This window comes from Calonectris borealis, chromosome 18 (assembly GCF_964195595.1).
Source record: "Calonectris borealis chromosome 18, bCalBor7.hap1.2, whole genome shotgun sequence".
Classification (NCBI taxonomy): domain Eukaryota; kingdom Metazoa; phylum Chordata; class Aves; order Procellariiformes; family Procellariidae; genus Calonectris; species Calonectris borealis.
Genome location: NC_134329.1, coordinates 3,487,326 through 3,503,550, shown reverse-complemented (window position 1 = coordinate 3,503,550; position 16,225 = coordinate 3,487,326). Strand labels below are relative to the sequence as shown.

Genomic DNA, 16,225 nt, shown 5'->3' with positions numbered 1-16,225 from the left:
TACTTCCAGTCGATGATGTCCCCAAAGCAGAATCCCTGCTGCCGGAGAACCTTACGGGGGGAGAGAGCTGCCAGCCGGGATGGGCTCGGGAGCACTGAGCCTGCGTGGGAGCTGTCAGAGTCCCAGCCCTACCTCGTGTGATGGTGAGAAGTCCCTGCAGAGGTGACGGCTCTGGCAGACGCAGCGAGCAAACAGCCAAAAAGGGGAAGAAACGAGAGAGGAGGCAATGGCAGCCGGGGAAGCGATCTTTGCCAGCAGAGCCAGGCTGCGCTCGCTTGCATTAAAAAAGGAAAGGGAGGCAACTGGTTAAAGACCAACTTTTAAGCAGCATCCTCGCTGCCCACAGGTAGGGCAGGGCAGGTTGGCAGCTCCCCTCCCTCCCTCCCCCAGACTTCCCTGCTGCAGCAGACCTAATTTCATGGGGTTTTTGCACAAGCAGCGGGGTGGAAAATGATCATCGGGAGCCAGCGTGTGGCGAAGCACCCCCCGTTCCCCAGATCCCCCCGCAAGGTGAGCAGCCCCAGCTCGGTCCCGCTGGTACTGCAGCAAGGAAAGAGGCCACCAATGAGCTTTCCAAATCGCAGCCGTGGTGCGGAGGGGGGACCCGCGCTCCCCCCATCCCCGTCACCCTCCTGGATGCTGACGAGAGAGACAGCGCAGTCCTGCGTGACAGCGTGAAATTAATATGATTTTGGGGGAAGTTGGCAGTGAGTAATGAGCATCTGAAATACCTCATCTCCACCCCCTCGCCCCCCCAAACTCTTTTAACCCTTCGGCTGCTAGCACAGCGGCGGGATCAAAGGGTGGGAAGAGCAAGACCTGGGTTAAAGACAACCAAAGAGGGGTCACACAGCCCACCCAGCAACTGGATTTGCAGGGCAAGTTTTGGCACAAATCCCGACGGTGCTACCTGCGATCAGGCCCGGCCTGCGGAGGTGCCCAAATCAGTGCTCAGGGGCTTGGAAAAGTCATCGTTGCTGCCTTTCCAAGCAAGGCTCTACAAGGAGGTGTCAAAAAACCTGGGGGGCTCGAAGAGAACCAAGCCTGTCCTCCAAACCTCCCTGGTTTGTCCCAGAAGGCCACCCATGACGGAGACAGCCCAACGTGCCCAGCCCACCGAGAGGCAGCCCCCACGCTAACAAGCGGGTCTGTGAGAAGCAGAACGAAGGAGATGACTTTCCCAGGGTCGGTTTCCCTGGTGTCTGTCAGAAAAAAGGTCCCATCTTCAAGGGCTTCTTATGTGAACTCCTGGATGTCCAATAAGGGTCAATCCCATAACACCAGCTCCCTGGGAAGACAAGCCTTAGGAGCTTCCTCCTATACTCGCTTGCACCAAGTTCTCAGATTTAAGATCTCCTCTCCTCTGCCCGATGCCTGGAAGTGGTCAGGATACTGCTGGGGGAGGAAAGGGAGCTGAGAAGACAGATGGTCAGCCCCATCCGCCTTAGCTTGGTTTCTTCCGGAAAAACAACTCAGGGGAAGGAGCACAGACAGAAACGCTCACGGTGCCACCAGCTGCAGAAGCCAACACGGTTCGAACGCCTTTGGCAGGGGCTCTGCCCCAGGCAAGGTAAGGGGCCGTGCAACGGAAGGTCCTCAATTGTAACCGTATCCCAAAGGCTTAAAACTCGCTGGATTGGAAGAGGTCGAAATGCTGTAGCAGGCTTGAGGTTAAAAAAAAAAAATAATGCAGAGATGCAAATAAAGGACATGGTGTCACCCTGAAGAGAAAACTGTGATTCATTAGAGGATTGTTCAGGACCTTCTCATGAAGTGAGACTGAAAAATACCCACACGAATATGCTAGCGAAAGACAGGAAGGTGGATGGATCAACATCACCGTGCAAGATCTCTAGTTAAGAAATGCAACAGAGAGAAGAATCTTAAGATCAAGAAAATAATTATCTTGATTGCTTCTTGACTTAAAGGCTAAGGCACAAGCTCAAACGTTAGTCCAGTGTCATTTCAACACTGCAGATTCTGGAACCCCCTGGCTGCCAGCCCCTGAAGTAGCCTCAGTGGCCAAAATGAACAAGAAATGGCTACAACATAAGGCAAAAAAATAATATGTTTTTCCTTCCTTATACATAGACACACACATACTCTTCTTAACAATTCAGACAAAAGGAGACCTTATAATACTAATAGCCCTGAGCGGGTTATTTACAGGAGACAGGAGCTCCTATAGGCTTTGTTTCTTGCTTCCTATCGAGGAGAAAAAGCCCACGTGTACACACACACGTGTGCCAGTCCCACTCAGTGCAGAAAGACGGCAAAAACCCCAAAGCAAAATCCCAGAGTTACATTTGAATAAGACATTTTGAAAGCAGCCCCTTCCCCACCTCTCTCCACCTCCCCGAGCCCCTCCGCGCTGATGAGCAAGGAGTCTGTGCGTAAAACTAATTAAGTTCCACTGGGAGGTTCGGCTTGGTGCCCTGGTGAGGGATGCTTTGGCAGAAGGAAACAGCCTAGAAACTCCCTTCATTTGCATTGGACAACTGGGCTGCGCAAAAGCGGGCAGCCAAAAACTCCTTGGCAGAGGTTTTGGGCGAGCAGAAAAGCGGACCTGTGGGTATGGAGCACGTGGAGTGCAGAAGAGGGCAAAAAAAAAAAAAAAAAAATCAAGTATTGCAATGAATATTCAAGACAGGGAAAGAGATGTGCTGAAAAATCTTCCTTCTGCTCTTGGGAAGATCCACCTTTTAAAGCAACCCTGTCAAGATAACACCGAGTTAAACATTTCCTTATCTATGTTAAACACCTTTATGATTCAAACCGAAAAACAGCGCTGAAAACCTATTTCACTCTCCCCCACCCCATGGCTCATTTTGGATAGTCAAATTAAAGTGGCCAGTTACATTTCTGGTCTCTGAGTATCAACCCAATGTTGCCGTGTTTGTGTTTCCAGCACATAAGGGAAAGGCTTGAAAAAGGACCAAAAAAAAAAAAAAAGAATGTTTAATGTAGGCTTTTTGAGATAGTAAGAGAGATAATCCAGCCCAGCAGTCCCCTGTATTCTCATCCCTGTATTCTCTCTCAGCTCACGAGGCCGGTGCACATACCGCAAGTTGCTGCCCAGAAAAGCACCTGCACCCTGCGTTTCCCTGTGCGCCGCTCCCAGGCACCTGCAATTTGGACAGGGGAGCACACAGGACCAGTAAATCCCCTGCGCTGAGCCGGGCTGTAAGGATGCACCTGGGGTAGGCTGGGCAGGAGAACAAGGTCGCACACAACCCAAAGGCGTTGGAAGAGCGGGCGGCACGGCGTGGTCCGGGGGTCCAGCCTAAGGGGCAAGACTTAAATATTCCAACAGCCCCCAGCAAAGGGGGAAAATGGGGTGGTAACAGAGACCAAGGGCAGGAGGAGAGCCAGGTTGTGCGGTGGGACCACAGGGGAGATCACAGCAGCACTGCAGCCAGGACCCGGTGCAAACGCCAGCTCCGAGTCTGCTGAAGGCTGCAGGGAGGAGACACGGCCGGGGACACTGGAGGGCAGGGGAAATGTAATAGCAGAGAAACTCCATCTTCCCCTTGCAAACCAAAAAATCACTAAAAGCCACCAGTGGGGCAGAGCTCCTCAGCCAGGAAGCGGGGAGCAATCAACCAGCTTCCTAGCCACGCCAAAGAAAACACGCCAACAAAGACGCAGTTTTTGCAAGTGCCTTGGAATCACGTGGGCAGAGGGGGCCCACACAGCAGGCGGGCGAGAGGGGCAGAGCTGCACTGGGAGCACCAGGGTGGAAAGCTTCAATCCAGCGCAGCATCCTGCAGCCCCCCATGCCAGACACGCTCCTCCTCAGACGCTCAGCAGCCCAAGGCACAGACCTCGCATCCTAATTAGGAAGCTGAAATCAGCATTAATGCAAAGCGCCACATGATCTGCTGGCACCATCGGAAGCCGGTTGCATTTACAACTCCTGAGGATGTGGCCTTGAACCGGCGCACTGATGCTCCTTCCAATGCATGTAGCCCTGCAGTGCTCCGGGCACGGGTTTGCACCACGGTTTTGGAAAGCCGCCTTTAAAATGGGAACCAGACGTTATTATCCCCAGGGATAGACCAAAACAGGGCAAAAGCACTGTTAGATGGGAATCCACCCCTACGCTGAAGACACCAGAGCACACACGTGCACCTACGCATGCGCTCGGATGCGAACCACCACCGGGGAAGCTGCCCAGGCTCTGCCTGTAACCTCAGGGCATTGATGGGCTGGAGCAGGAGCCGAGCTGCTCGCCCGCGGTGGCCCGGGCTGCCCCGCTCATTTGCCTGTGGCTTTGCCACCTCATCCGAGCTCCCCGTGCAATTAGGAAGGCATACCATATGAAGCAAAGGCTTGATATAGCCACAGCCACTGGGGACCACCCAGGTGAACTCACGTTCCCAGCTAATCACCGTCACGTCCCACCCAAGAGCTCGACACCAGGCAGAGCATGTGCTTTCAACACCGGAGACCCACGCTGCCACCAACCTGAAAGCACCAGCCAACTCAAACCAGGCTTCCCCGGCCAGGCGTTCAGCCTGGAGATGGCTTTGGAGATCGCAAAGGAGGGACGGTCACATTTTTAAACCACCTGCTTGTTTCCTCGAGAACATGATACAGCGGTCCCACTCAACACCAAACCAAACTCAGAGGCATCATTACTGCTGTCATCGCTCAAATGTGTAATGAGACATGTTCCAGTTCTTGCTCCTGAAACTGTTTTTGACAGGTTTCCACCTGAACGCATGCCTCTCTGCAAGATACACGTTCCACGGTCCTTCCGTGTGCTGGCACCAACGTCCCAATTCACAGGGGAAGCCAGAAAGCTGGGATCCAACACCAACCCGACGGACGGGTGCAGAGTGCCCACCGATGCCAGCTGCTTCCCCGGAGCCCTTCTGCTGGTGCAGACTCATTTTTGTGCATCCCCTTCGAGCACAGGCTTGCAAGCACGGTACCCTGGGACAAGCAAAGGTGCGAGTATTGCAGAGGAGCTCAGTTCAGCACAAATACCTCCCGGCAGGGCACAGCCCTGCCACTATTGCATCTGGGCATTTGCTTTAACACAGTTATTCTCCCAATCCTTCTCAGGAGTTGTGTCCCTTCTCCGACGCACCTAAGCCCCAATCCACAAAGGTCGTTAAGTGAGTGATCAATACTGGCCTGAATTACATGAACAAAGAATTGAGCAAGGTATCCAGACCGGATCCCACAGGACCAGGCTCTCTCCTCTCATCTGCAGATTGCTCAGTACAGGATTTTGTTCATCTGACTCCACACCAAGCAACAAGGGAAGCTGTGGAAGACCAAGAGGCTCTTCCCTCGGCAGAAGTACCCTCCTGGGGAGAGGGGGTGGCATGTTGCTCTGGGGAACATCTCTGTATTCACCGATAAGGGAGCAGAAACTACTAGCTTTAAACCAGTAACTACACACAGGTAGGGCAAGAAACATTTAGGTGGTGGGCTTTGCTCATCACCCAAACAGCTACCCCCTCCTTTCCAAGTCCTTCAGACTGGATCTAGCCGCAGACTGACAGTTGGACCACCTTGATAAAATGACTCAGAAATGCAGCTTAATCTGTTCATGGATATAACCCAGATGAACTGGGAATGAACCCAAGAGTGGCTTCTACCACAAGAAAGGGTCGATGATCTGCTCCGCTTCCTTCCACCAGTACTGTAGCCCAGCGTGCCCAACACCTGCGCATCTAGCAACTCTGCCCCATCCCCCCTGCCTCTCAAATATTCTCAGTATTTTATTTTATTGTAAAGGGCTAAGAGCATAATAAATAGGAAGTTTTATAGTCCTATGAATCACAGCCATGTTTGCAATGCACACGCCCTTACCGAAACTCTGTAGGGTGCTGGAAGGAGTTTCCAGCTGTGGAACAGTGGAGAAAGATCTGCACTTTGGCTTTTCGCAGGAGGGCACAGTATGCGCTGGGGGACGTCACTCCAGCAGACAGGAAGGAGCTAAGCAGGAGGAGATGTCTCACCCAGGACAGATTTGCGGATGCGGTCGGATGGCAGAAGGAACAGGCAGACCAGTGCACCCATGGTTACTGGTCCGTCTCCAGACCAGACCTCCAGCATGGGCTCGCAGCTCCCGGGGCTCCTCCCCAACATCCCACCCACCAGCTTCACCTCCCCGGGCTGCAGTTGCGCAGCCCCTGCCCTACCCCCAGCAGACCCTTACACCACGAGGAGGTGCTCGCTGTGACTTCTGCAGCCCCCCCCACCTTCAGGGACCATCTAACTGCAGGGGGACAGTACGGAGAGAAAAATTTTAAGCAGCTCAGAGGAAGCAGCAGCAATGGATTTCAAAACATTTCTAGCACAACATCTCGGGGTTTAAAGCAAAAGCTTGCAGAGTAATCTGACCTTAGACTGTTCAGCAAGCAATGCTTGCAGCACTGTGCATCCTAGGGCTGTTTGCGCTGAATATTCTAATTAATACTGCCCAGCACTTGCTTAACAAACTCACATGTTTATGAAGAGACTGATTTTTTTCCTCCTCTGCTTTTCAGTAGCACAGATTTCCATGGCTTCAAGAGGGCAATGTTACTCTGGGAAGGAGAAATTGTCTCCAGTCATGTAGACTCCATTACTGGGAGAAAGGTGTGAACAGCAAGCATGTCTGGCAGACGGATTCATTATACCACCATGTCCTTTATAATGGGAAATGAAAAGCCCATTCTGATAACTACACTTTATTATAATAGGTCAGAAGAAGTGAAAGGCATCATCTTATAAAATTAACTTCATAAAGACTGCCTTAAAAAAAAAAATCTCTGCCAGTTTATCCACCGTATCTTTCTTCAGAGATTTTTCTTCTTCTAGAAGAGACATGACTCCAAGCCTTGTCCCACTGGCTGTCTTCGCTTTTACCCTCTATCAGAGGGAATAGATCTGTTTTCTCCTAATCAGTCCCAGGCACTTGTTTTGCCAGATGCAATAAATGCCATGTCTTTGTCAAGACGGAGAAAATAGTCAGCAAAGGAGTTAAAATTAAAAGAGACACCCACCCCCGAAGGTCTTAAGCAGCAGCGTTACTTTCTTTATAGGGAAGTCAGAATATGGAGATAAATGCACCTGATAACCTGTTCTGTGCTCTGGCATACCTTTCAATTGCTTTTTCTGCTAGCTGCTTCTTTAGTCAAACTCAAGTCCAGTGTCACAGCTGATAATAATTTTACGATTTTACAGCTTTACACAACGTGTTTGAATTCAGTTCCTACAGGTGAAAGGCGGGGATAGCCAGATGGACATTAAAACACCTTCCACACTCGCAGCGCTGACATCTGGTCTCGTCTGAATTTTGAGGGTTAGGGTCTACCGCAACTAATTGGCAGGAAGGCTGGAAGCGATGGTCATTGCAATTTTAGGAGAATTTATAAATACAGACCCAACGATAAGTTCTCAGATATATTTTGCAAAGAAAAGAGGAAACAATGCCAGCCCCAAAACATGCTACTTGAGATGCAACTCTAATAACTGCTTCCTTCAGTAGTTTAAGCATCAGGTATGCCAAAGTCTAGGCAGACTTTCTACAGTATCTATCCCTCAGGTTGCATTTGATTGGGTAGAAATCTTAAGAAGTCTTTTTCTAATCGTTCCCCCTTCGGGGAAAATAACACATACATCTCCTTGAAATGTTATAGACCAACTGCAAAACAGCCTTATTTTTAATATTCATGGAAGTTGGTGCAGAGAGGGGGCAGGAGGATGGAAGAGGATGCTATGAAACAAATAGTTAATTGGAACTTCCAATGAAGGCTGCATGGATCTAATGTGATAGATTTTAAAGGAGCCTAATTTTCAGAAATTGCCGGAGCTCCAATCTGTGAAAATGTGGCCTTTCACAGATCTCCAATTCAGCTTGCCACATCTAGAGTTCCTTTTGAAAAAAATCTTGCCATAAAAGCCCCCCAATTTGGTAGCAAAAATTAGCAGCCCTCATGGGATACCAATCCCTTTGTCTCTCCTCCCCTAACTATGGCTCTTTGGAAAGAACTAAGGACCATTTGTCTTCTGTTATTTTTCCAGGTAGTAAAGATAAGAGTAGAATGTAATAAAGAACAAAAATGGAGGAAAAAAAACACACCCACAAAAGGTAAATCTTCACACCTAGCCCAAAAACAGCCCCTATAATTGAAAAGCGTTTCTCCCTCTGAAGAAAACAACACCTATCGGTCTCAAAAAAAAAAGTAAAAAAATCCCCTGACGGTGCAAGAGAGACTAACACCTCCAGCAGAAGATGGCAAGACACGCTCTGAACCGGCGCCGCACACCCCAGCAAAGCCATCGGCTCCGGTGTGGAAGGTGGGCAGCACCTAAGGCTCATGGAGCCCTGCAACAAGACATTTATTTTGCAGGCGGAGGACTTGAGCTGTTAACCAGAGCATTCGTGACTCCCGTACAGAGAAAATTAAGCACCACCTTTCTCCAGCCCAAGAGTTAGAACTCGATATCCCCAAACTCCAAAATTAAGAGAGACACATTTGCTTTGAATCTCCTGCAACCTATGCGCTTGGGGAAAAATCAATTTGAATGTTACACCCCCTCACAGACCTTTCCCAAGGGACCGGCTGGCCTCCTTCCTGCCAGGGATCCACCTCGCCGCCGGGGACGGGCAGGAGGAAACTCCTGGGGAACGCGGCTCCCCAAACCTGCTGGTGCTCCTGGTGCAGAGGACGCGCGCGGTCGTGCGATGGGAAGCACGCGTGTCACCAACCGCTCCCGAACCACAGCGAGGTCCAGCCCGGAGGAGGGCGCGGAGCCTTTCCCCGTGGCTTGCACGGATCGCTCGAAGCAGCTGGGGAAGGGCAAGAGCAAGGGAGAGCACACGCAAGACAGCCACGGTCTACCCTCGACTGCTGTAAGAACGCGAACGATGGTGCAGGGCAAGTCCAAGCATTTAAGTGATGGATCCATAAACAATGATACTAAAAAGCGTAAAGACAACCAGGGCAGGATAAACGACGATATTAAAAAGCGTAAAGACAACCAGGGCAGGACTTCCTGAACTGCCAGTGCTGAGCAGCACAGGTACAACAGCTTTCAAAATTCACTATTCAAAACACCCAACTCCCTTGTTTTGCTGTTCCAGTATCATTAACGCCTACTGCGGGTCCATTTAAAAAGGAAGACACAGCTCCTTGACAAAGCTCAAAACACAGAAATATTTGTTTGGGGAAAAAAAAAAAAATATATATTTGGAAACACATATTTGCATAATATATGTATTTGTCTGGGGTAATATATATACACCCAAATATATATAAAAATATAAATATAAATACATACACACAAACTATATTTTATATATATGTATTTATTAATTTTTCTCCTGCCCAGGCAATCAAAAAAGGAAAAAGCAAGCAGAGAAGGAAGCAGGTTGGGAGCCAATATCAGCTGCAGGGCTGGAAAGTGGCTTTTGAGCACGTGAAACAATAGAGGAGATGCTCGCCCTGCGAAGCCTCCCACCTCCGCCGGGCCGGGGCTGCTGCCCTGCATGGCGATGCCCGGCGGCGCGGCCCGGTGGTCCCCAGGCTGGCGGTCCCTTGCTGTCCCCAGGCTGGCGGTCCCCGGCGCGGTGGTCCCCAGCCAGCCTTTCCTGGGCAGGCTAAGAGTGCCCCCTGCAGCCCTGTCGTCCCTGCCGCCTCTGCTGCCAAGCGATTGTTCGCAATTTCAAATAAATAAATAACGAAATACAAATAAGACAGGTTCCTAAATGCAGAAAGAGCTAAAAGCTCCAGAGCAAAGGCATCTGATTTAAAACCACAAAAAAGCAATCTAGGAGGATGAAGTGTTTAGTAGCGCTCCGTCATGCCCGGTTTTAGCCACTCTGAAGGGAAGGAGGGATGGCAGGGGTGGAGGGAGGATTGTGGGTCCCCCCCCAAGCCGTTGGCTTTTGTCTTGAGGATAAAACACACATCTCTGAATATCCTAGGTAAATGAAACGGATGTTCACGCATCGCTCAGAGAACGCTGCCAACAGCGCACGCGGCTAGAAGCGGCATGTTCCTTGCAATATTAATCAGACTGCTCCTCCACCCCTCCCCTCCGCAGCACTAAGGTGCTAGACAAGACAGGAGGAAAAAAATCAGCAAAGCCCCCCACAGCCTCTGCTGGGCTTGTCTATCCTCATGATATACATAAGCCTCCCAGCTCCTTGAACTTAACCCAGGGCCCTAGAAGGCAAACAGATCCCCCTGGTTGTGTTTGCTCCAGCTTTACAAAGGTCACGTCTGTAGCCACACGATGCCGGGTTTTAAATTAGCAGTGCCCCACGTGCTAAGAAAACCCGGCACAGTAACTTGGAAGTGCAGGTTTTTTGCCCTGTTTCAGTAGGGCCTCCAAGGGCAGCGTTGAAGCGAAAGCATCCAAGCTGCACAGCATGAGCAAGAAAAACCTTTTGCTCTTCTACAGGGATCTTTACATTGTACCCTTCCAGCAACGTGTGTCCGAGAGCCAAGTCACGGTCTGCGTCCAGTTAAATCCCCAGAGCCCACCCCAAAACAGTGTTGCAACGCACAGCTTTCCTGGCCACCTTACACCTTGCAAGGAAACAGCCTACCAGCCACGCAGGAACCACTGTCCTTACCCGTGGTCAAGCCAGGAGAACGTCACACGCTAATGAAGTAGGTAGAATTCACCGTACGTAGGGAAATGCGTAGTTCCCCCCGCAACGGACAAATCGCCGCCCTGCGGCTCCTCGCAAGGCAGTTTTCACTGCATGGCCTGGGGGGGTCTCAAAGGGTTAAGCGATTCCTCAACTCAGTCCCTTTGGAAAGAAATGCCTGACCAGACAAAAGCGCCTGCCTTCTGCTTAGACAGACCCACACAGAGAAGCCACCTCCTAAGGCAGTACTTCGCCGTGCCCTGCAGATGCGAGCCATCATTTTTGCAGATGGGAAAAACTGATGGGCAGAGCCACCGATTCCCCCAAATTCCTTCCGCAAGCCAGCAGAGGAGCAGGGACCATGGCCTGGGTCAATGAGCAAAAGATTCTCATCCTGGGAAGAAAAGATGCCGTATGCTGTATTTTACAAAGTTTCACCTCTTTTCTGGGATGCATTACAAGGCTTAACGAGTCACCACACAAAAGGCTGAGGATACAAAGAAAACAGATCAGCCAGCGCGCAGAAGAATGCAGGCTGGGATCCTAAAATCCCTATTCAACGCTCAGCGCTATCCCAAGCAGCTCTCACGGCTGACAAGGTATTTCTTGCCGGAGAGGGTGTTACGAGCAGCATAGTCCCACGTCCTTACAGGCACAGGGCTGCCAACCACAGGGCAACACCCCACCGGCTACGTGAGGCACACGCAGCGAAACACTCGTGGAGGGGCAAGCAAGATGTAAGTGCTCCCTCCACGACGGGAAGGAGCTGCACCATCACGTGGGCAAGACAGATGGAGGAGGGAGCCAGCCCCAGCTAAAACCTTGCACACCAGCTGCCTGCAGCGGCTCTCGGTGCTCCTCCCCACCCAGGTGTGCCCGGCATCAGGAAAGCTGCTGCACGCCTCTCAGGCAAGAGGGGAAAAACATCCAACGCTGTCATTTACCCGACAGGCGGGGAGATCTGCGAGCTCCGCGGATGTCTGCTGCACGGTGATGGGCCACCGGGTCTGACAGCTCACAGCGGCTCCAGCCAAAACGCTGGCTTATGTGATCGCTGTCTCACCAGCAGAATTTCTATACTGGTATAACCTGCCAAGCCATTTGTATTTATATTCAGCAAAAGGCTTGTTTACTTCCACAAAGAAAACAAAACTCGTAATATTTACAATCCGATAGCAAGATCCCGTATGCAAATCATACCGGCTCCGGCCCGGAGCACTCCGCAGACCCGACAGGAAGCGCTTTCCTACCTGAAGAGTTCCCTGATTTCCCTGACGGTGGCCTGGAACGGGATGTTTCGGACCAAGATCTTGGAAGTCGTCTGCTTCTTGACGGTTTGTTTCTTTCGGGATGATTTCACAGCAGGCCTATGAAGTCAACAGAAAGTTGAAAGAAAAACGTGCCAGCTAGCTCACATCGACACCCTCGCTGGCATCTCACTGGCGACGATGGAGATGTCATACAGTACACCAAGAAGGAATGAATTTAAGTGATTTAAATCCTACATCTAAAACCAAAGTTTCCAGCTTGCTGATTGCAGCCTCAGTTGAGATCAGCCAGCAGGCCTGGACTCACATTTGCCACTAACTTTTGTTTTGACATCAAATCTTCTCTGTTCAGTTGTCAGGAGAACGTACTATTTGATATATTAAAAAAATAGCTTAATGCAAACTAATTTTGATTCTTTTTCTTACTGGCTTAGAAAAAAGCAAATGAAATTTTTTAATAGATGTTTTTTTTTTTTTAACTTCAGAATTGTATTGCATTTGGACAAGATAAGAATTTACCTAATAGAAAACACAGCAGCTTATTTCATAAAGCACAGCATTCCGCATTGTAGGCTGGATACCTACTGAAGGGATTTTAAAAATCAAAATGGATGAAAATGGTTTATTAAAGAATTGAAATACCAGTGCAGACATGGAGCTGTCAGACTGCTTCTGGTTCCCAGGGACCCGATTTTCAAACAAATTTTGACATTTAAGATACACCTCCTCCAGCAGGGTTTCCAAAGTGTCTGAAGGACAGTTTTTAGGTGCCAACATTCACCTTCAAACATCTGGATTAATTTTCAACTTTGCACTTAGAAGTACTGAATAAAAACTAAGAAGGAAACCCTAAAAAAGCAGGACTCAAACTCCAAGTAAATTCATCCACAAGTAACCATCTCCTCTGCACCTGACTGCCCAAACGAAAGAAGATAAATCCAAATTTTTTTCAAGCAAGAAGGAAACCTGTATTTGTCTTGATTTGATCAGAATCGGCAGCAGAAGATTATTCTTAAGCTCCTGTTCTCCCTAATGAACTAGGGTAAAAGATCTCATCACCCAGAGAATATTTGTCTTCAAGAACTCTTTAAACCCACTGGAACTTGGGCCATCAGTTGATTTTGCAATGCTGACCGAACTGTCACCAAAGCAGAGCTTTTAGAGGAGCCTTTTCCTTGAGTGTGGAAGAAAACTCAAGTGCCTGGTTCTCACTTCGGCCTCATTTTTGGGGTCCCACTATTGCATGCTGCTTAGGGATTTTAAGTGGAAATATGTCATTTGGTGAGTGAACACCTTCACATCAGCTATTCATCATTTCTTTTTTCTTTTCAAGTAAGACTGATTAAAGTGACTCTGAGTAAAGCACAACAAAGGCTGATGTGTTCAACAGTCAGAGCACTACTGATCACATCCCTCATGATGCAGAGATGCTAGGTAAGAAGTGAAGAACCTACCCAGCGTTACCGCAGCTGAAGTGTAACCGTGTTACAGAGGTGAAACATAAGCTTTACCTGATAGCTCGCTCTGAGATTTTCACTTCCAGCTTATGGCCATCTACAGAGCAGCCCTAGAAGTTAAAACAAAGAAACAACAACAGAAATAAATAAATAAATTAAAAAAGAAAAAAAAAAGAATCCAAGTCACAACAGCTTCCAAGCTTCCAGAATACAAGCACAGCATTTCACATCTTGCTCTTTCCCACATATTCCTCTCCTCCTCCCTGCCAAAGTTGTTCCCTGTTGAACACCGCTCATGCGAGGCAAGGCTTCTGATATGAGGTTGGAGACAGCTTGACTGACTGAAGCAGCAGCCAACATCCCTGATCTAGCTGTCCATCAACCTCAGCTCTGCCACTAAACTGGCAAAGACGAGTCACTTCACTGCTTTGGGCTATGGTTTCCTCTACCTCTAGACTGCAAACTCTTCAAGGCAAGGACTGAAATGAGCCAAGGATGTCTTACTGGCCATCAGTAGCCAATGCAGCAAGAAAGTCTTCTGCCTCTTGCTTCCTGCGCCTCAAAGAACTGCCTACAGTTCAGCACCGAAAACAGGCAGCCTCTTGCCTAATCATCCCCTACAGGGCACACCACATGCAAAGGCACTGCACTGGGAACCCAGAGCCCTGCTGCCCACTCCCTCCCTCCTGTTTTCCTGCTTTCTCTCTTCCCCAGGATTCTGCCTTTCAAAAGGATGGAGAACACACGCCTACCCCCAACTACCTAGGCTGTGGAATGGGAAATGACCACCTGTTGAAGGTGGGACTCACGGATCACAGATTACACAGAGTAATTCCTTCACATCTGCCTAGAAAGGGATCACTCGCTGTTCTAGCAGCAGAGGGAATGATTTATTCCTTCGGAGTGCAGCCAAACCCTGGGGCATGTGCCATGGGGAAGGCAGGAGGCTAGAAGATCCTGAAGCAATGGCAGATTCACAAATTGCTGAACTCTGCTGCACTAAATACTAAGCAATATTTATTCTCACGGTGAGTAGGGGCCTGGGTCTCTGTCACCTCTGCAAGGGGAACCTTGCAGAAGAAACTAACTAAATTTCAATCATTGCCACCTCCGTATTGGATCAGCGCTAGGAAACACACTTCTGCATGAGGTCTTGTCCCTTTACACACTCTCTTTCCTCACAAACCTGGCCCATTTTAGAGCCTTCTCTATCTGCACAGTGTAACTCATAGCATTGACATCCTCAGCTACATTTTGAACCTCACGATTCATCCAAGCCTTTGCCCACCATCTCTGGAAAGAAATCTGGACTGACAATGCCTAAGCTTACCTGGAGCCGGCGCAGGGCTTTCTGGGCGCTCTCTGGCTTCTTGTACTCCACAAATCCAAAGCCCATTGAAAGCAAGGTGCCTGTCAGAAGAGAAAGGGGACTCGTTAAGCTAGCAGGAAACAGTGATGATATTAAGCAGAAGATTTAAAAACAAATCAGAAGCAAGCACCGATTGCCAAAATCGCAGGGACAAAAACTAATACCCCAAGCAAAGAGCCAGCCTGCCCACGCCCTGACCCTGACTCCTCATGAGCACCCCTTACTGACTTTTTGAGCAAGACGCTGCTCTAGAACAGCTTGTTTTGGTGCCGATGTCGAAGAGGAGATAACCAATGTTGCATGCAAAACAGATTTTTTGCTCTGCATAATTTCAGTGCAACCTCCTTAAGTAAAACACTAAGTCCTACAAAACAACCACAGTCATAGTCAGGGTAAGCGATCCCATTACGGACACACAAACATTTGTTTATACACAGGACTATTCCCTCACGAGTGAAACGAGACCTTCATTTGGAAAATTTGCCAACTACCCAGAAATGGGTATGACTGCTGTTGCAGGATAGCAATATGCAGGTTGCAGGTTGGCCCCCAGAGGGGACACTTCTAACCTGCAACCCTTCAGAAATTCGTTCTGGCCAACACTTTACAAGCAGTCAGTTACTGACCGCTGCCGGGAGCTGAGCATTTGAGATCTGTTGCAGTTTGGACTGCCACGTGCTGTATTCCCCGTCATCACCAAGTGCAAGCCCCGCGTTTCATTTGAGAGACAAAGTGCCTTGGAGGTCTGCAAGGCACAAAAGGAGCAAACACTTCTAGAAACGTGGGCGGGCAGCTGCCGGTTCCACGCCAAAGGAGGAGACATCTATTACACCTCCCTGCACAGCAAAGGTTTGCAGCACCCACGGTCACGCCACACTTCTGAGAAACACACTGACCATTTTGAGAGCTATAAATAAGTGGGTGAGGAAAGGAAAAAATCCACAAGCAAAACCGTAACACCCAGTTTCCACCTTCAAAGCCTCAGTGGTTGCAGGCTATAGAGAAGGGGATTGCTTTGGTAGGTGGTATGAGATCAGCCTAGGCTCAAATGTTGTTGTCTGGTCATGAGCACGCCTGCAGCCAGGCACGTGAGCAGTACTGAAGAGTTCGCTTTCTTTCTTTTTCTTTCAGTGGATCCGAGTCTTCAAGCACCCCATGCAAGAGGAGCCCTGTTAAGGCAAAACGCTGTAAAGCCGTGCAACTCCCTAGCTAAAGTCCAGCAAGACGCCAGCCCACCTAGCCAGTGCTTGCCTTAAGCAAACTCTTCCCCGTCCAACCGCCCAGAAAGCGAGGGCAGTCAAAGCAACAGGCATAACCACTCGTCACCGCAGCCTGTTGGGTTCGAATCTGGCAGGCAAACGAAGCCCGCTCAGCACAGTATTCAGCTAGGCATCCTTGAAGATCCCGGATAAAGCACGTTGTGCACAGGTTTAATCATCGCAGGGCACCGGTTCCTTTCAACTTGCATCCCGCTCTCTTCTGTGATACTGAAGGAGTTGGCTTCTCTATCCTGATCTCAAGAGAAGGC

At 49.5% G+C, this 16,225-nt stretch overlaps 1 protein-coding gene across 1 annotated transcript in view; it reads right to left on the bottom strand.

The window, feature by feature from the left end:
- Positions 1-16,225, bottom strand: part of RBM19 (RNA binding motif protein 19) — a 71,637-nt gene that overhangs the window by 39,527 nt on the left and 15,885 nt on the right. The window contains exons 19-21 of the mRNA XM_075167256.1: positions 14,659-14,738; positions 13,383-13,438; positions 11,854-11,970 (exon numbers count right to left, since the gene is read on the bottom strand). Coding sequence (XP_075023357.1) covers positions 11,854-11,970; positions 13,383-13,438; positions 14,659-14,738 — 253 coding nt within the window. The remainder of the gene's footprint in view (positions 1-11,853; positions 11,971-13,382; positions 13,439-14,658; positions 14,739-16,225) is intronic.